We start from the raw sequence: 2,180 nt of genomic DNA, 5'->3' as shown, positions 1-2,180 counted from the left end.
CAAGTTGAAGAAAACTGACTGACATAACAGCTACCTGTTAAAAATGGTTTGTGTTGTAATACAAACTGTACTATCTTCAGTATTAGATATCAATATAGAGTTTACAGAAAATAAAATTATGTATTCACAAGTGGCAACTAGTTAATAATATGTGTGGAGAGAGGAGGAAATTCAATTGTTGAATTAATTTGTGAAACTAGCATGAAGCCAGATGGGAAGAGGCAGTGAAATGCGTTAATTTACTAACATTACGGATGTGTTACTGGTGTGATATAATTATGTAATGTTGTTACACACTTGGTAGAATATTTGCACGAAAGTAGTTCATGGAAACACGCTGAAAATTTGTTAAACTTTTTACACGACATTTGGATGGAAACATGGCAAAACCCAGCAGAGAGCTGCGAGACAGAGATAGAGACCATGTGGGAGGTAATTCTGTCTGAATCTACTCTGGCGGAGTAGAGAGTTCCATCAAGTAAAAAAAAAAAGAGTGAATAGAGAAAATGATTAAACCCATCTGAGAGAAACAGAAAGACAGCATGACAAGGAGTCTGTCTGAGCAAAGAAAGAAAAACCTGACACTAGAACATGGTGTGAGAGAGAGAAAGAGAGGGAGACCGCTTACATTGATATGTGAAGCAAAAAATGGGGGAAAGAGACAGACCAATTTGAAAAAAAAAAATCCATGTAATGTGTGGAAGGTATGGACAAGGTGATCATTCAAGCATCGCCCCAGACATTATTGGATACTGGATTTCTTAACAAGTAATAAGGCAGCTGAATCCAGAGAGAAATGAAGCAGGGAAGCTAACAAAGAGATTTTCCCACTTTACTTCGAGCTGGACATTAAAAAGGTCCATGTAGAATGATGCAGGCAGCAGGCAGGGAGGTATTATTTTCTTTGTGAGTCTCAGTGAATAGGAGACTTGGGCAGGCACAACACATGCCAAGTGTAATGTTGGTAAAATGGCAAAGTTCACACGTTAAACCATCCGAATTTCTCTTTTTTTCCCCTTTGGTATAAAGAAGAAGCTTGCGGTGTTACATTTAGTGTTCAAGAAGAGACCATTTCTTGTCAGATTATGTCAAAACTGATTGACATGGATTTATTTGATTTGGATACTGCACTTATAATAGAACGTGGTGATAATGTTTTCAAGAAGAACTATGCTAACTACTTAAATAACAAGAAGTCAAAATAATTGATTGTTTTTTTGAGAAAAAAGGTGGAAAATAATGAGTGAGAAAAGAAGAATAACTAAATTTGATTCTAGTTAGCCAAGTTAGCCAACTACACTAACATGCTAGCAATACAAACTGTAGCTAGCTACTGCTGGATAAGTTTGGAAAACCATAAATGACTGTTACTTGCTAAAAAAAAATGACTAACGCTAATGTTAGACTGCTCGTTCTTGATTTTTACAAAGAAATATGAGAATGAGAAGCAACTGATGAAAGATTGGACATTATTATATTACCTGAAGTTAGCCAGTTAAGTTAGCAGGTGGCGGTTTACCTCAGTCACAAGATATTTTTATATTTCTTTTTTTTTTGAATGTGTTTAGAATAATGATACTTGCTTTTAATGCCTTTAATAATGCATTTAAAATGAATGGGCAAGAGAGCATTGACCCCATCAGCATTTTTGACCACAGTATATTGTATTATTAAGTTCTTATTTGTCTAATTAAATCCTTGACCAACAACCAGCTGGAGTGGTATTGACTTTGGTGTACATTACTTACTGACCACAGGCTGATGCTGCATTACTTCTGATTGGCAGCGTTGGCTATAAGCTCGAGGCAAGTGTTACATCTAATCTGTGCAGACGACTACAAGGCTCTTGATTCACTTCACTCCCAATTATTGCACCCTCACGATGATGCAGCTGGAGTAAGATACATTAGAATGGATGGCAGAACAGTGAAAACATTGATAAAAAAAAGAAATGTCTTTTGGGCGATGCTTCAGGAGCGAACAACAGGCTGCATGTACTTCAGTTAAGCTAGGTGTCTTTGACGGATCACTTGTGTGATTTAAGCAAAAGTGTCAGTGATGGTTTGCCTTTGTATTAAGTCTGGTTAAAGAAATCAAGCAGAACTGCGAAAACCTGAAACCTTTTCCTTTTTTTCTTTTCCTTTCCTTGTGTTCCTTTCCTTTCCTTCTTTCCTTTCCTC

The 2,180-nt window shown here is 36.7% G+C and overlaps 1 protein-coding gene across 1 annotated transcript in view; it reads left to right on the top strand.

The window, feature by feature from the left end:
• The first annotated feature begins 380 nt into the window (after positions 1-380).
• si:dkey-215k6.1 (transmembrane protein 132D) overlaps positions 381-2,180 on the top strand; it is a 198,481-nt gene continuing 196,681 nt past the window's right edge. Inside the window, exon 1 of the mRNA XM_053325498.1 lies at positions 381-432. Within this exon, the coding sequence (XP_053181473.1) occupies positions 381-432 (52 nt within the window). The remainder of the gene's footprint in view (positions 433-2,180) is intronic.

Source organism: Scomber japonicus, chromosome 9 (assembly GCF_027409825.1).
Source record: "Scomber japonicus isolate fScoJap1 chromosome 9, fScoJap1.pri, whole genome shotgun sequence".
In the NCBI taxonomy this organism is placed as follows: domain Eukaryota; kingdom Metazoa; phylum Chordata; class Actinopteri; order Scombriformes; family Scombridae; genus Scomber; species Scomber japonicus.
The sequence above is the reverse complement of the archived record's forward strand: the minus strand, read 5'-3'. Positions and strand labels throughout refer to the sequence as shown.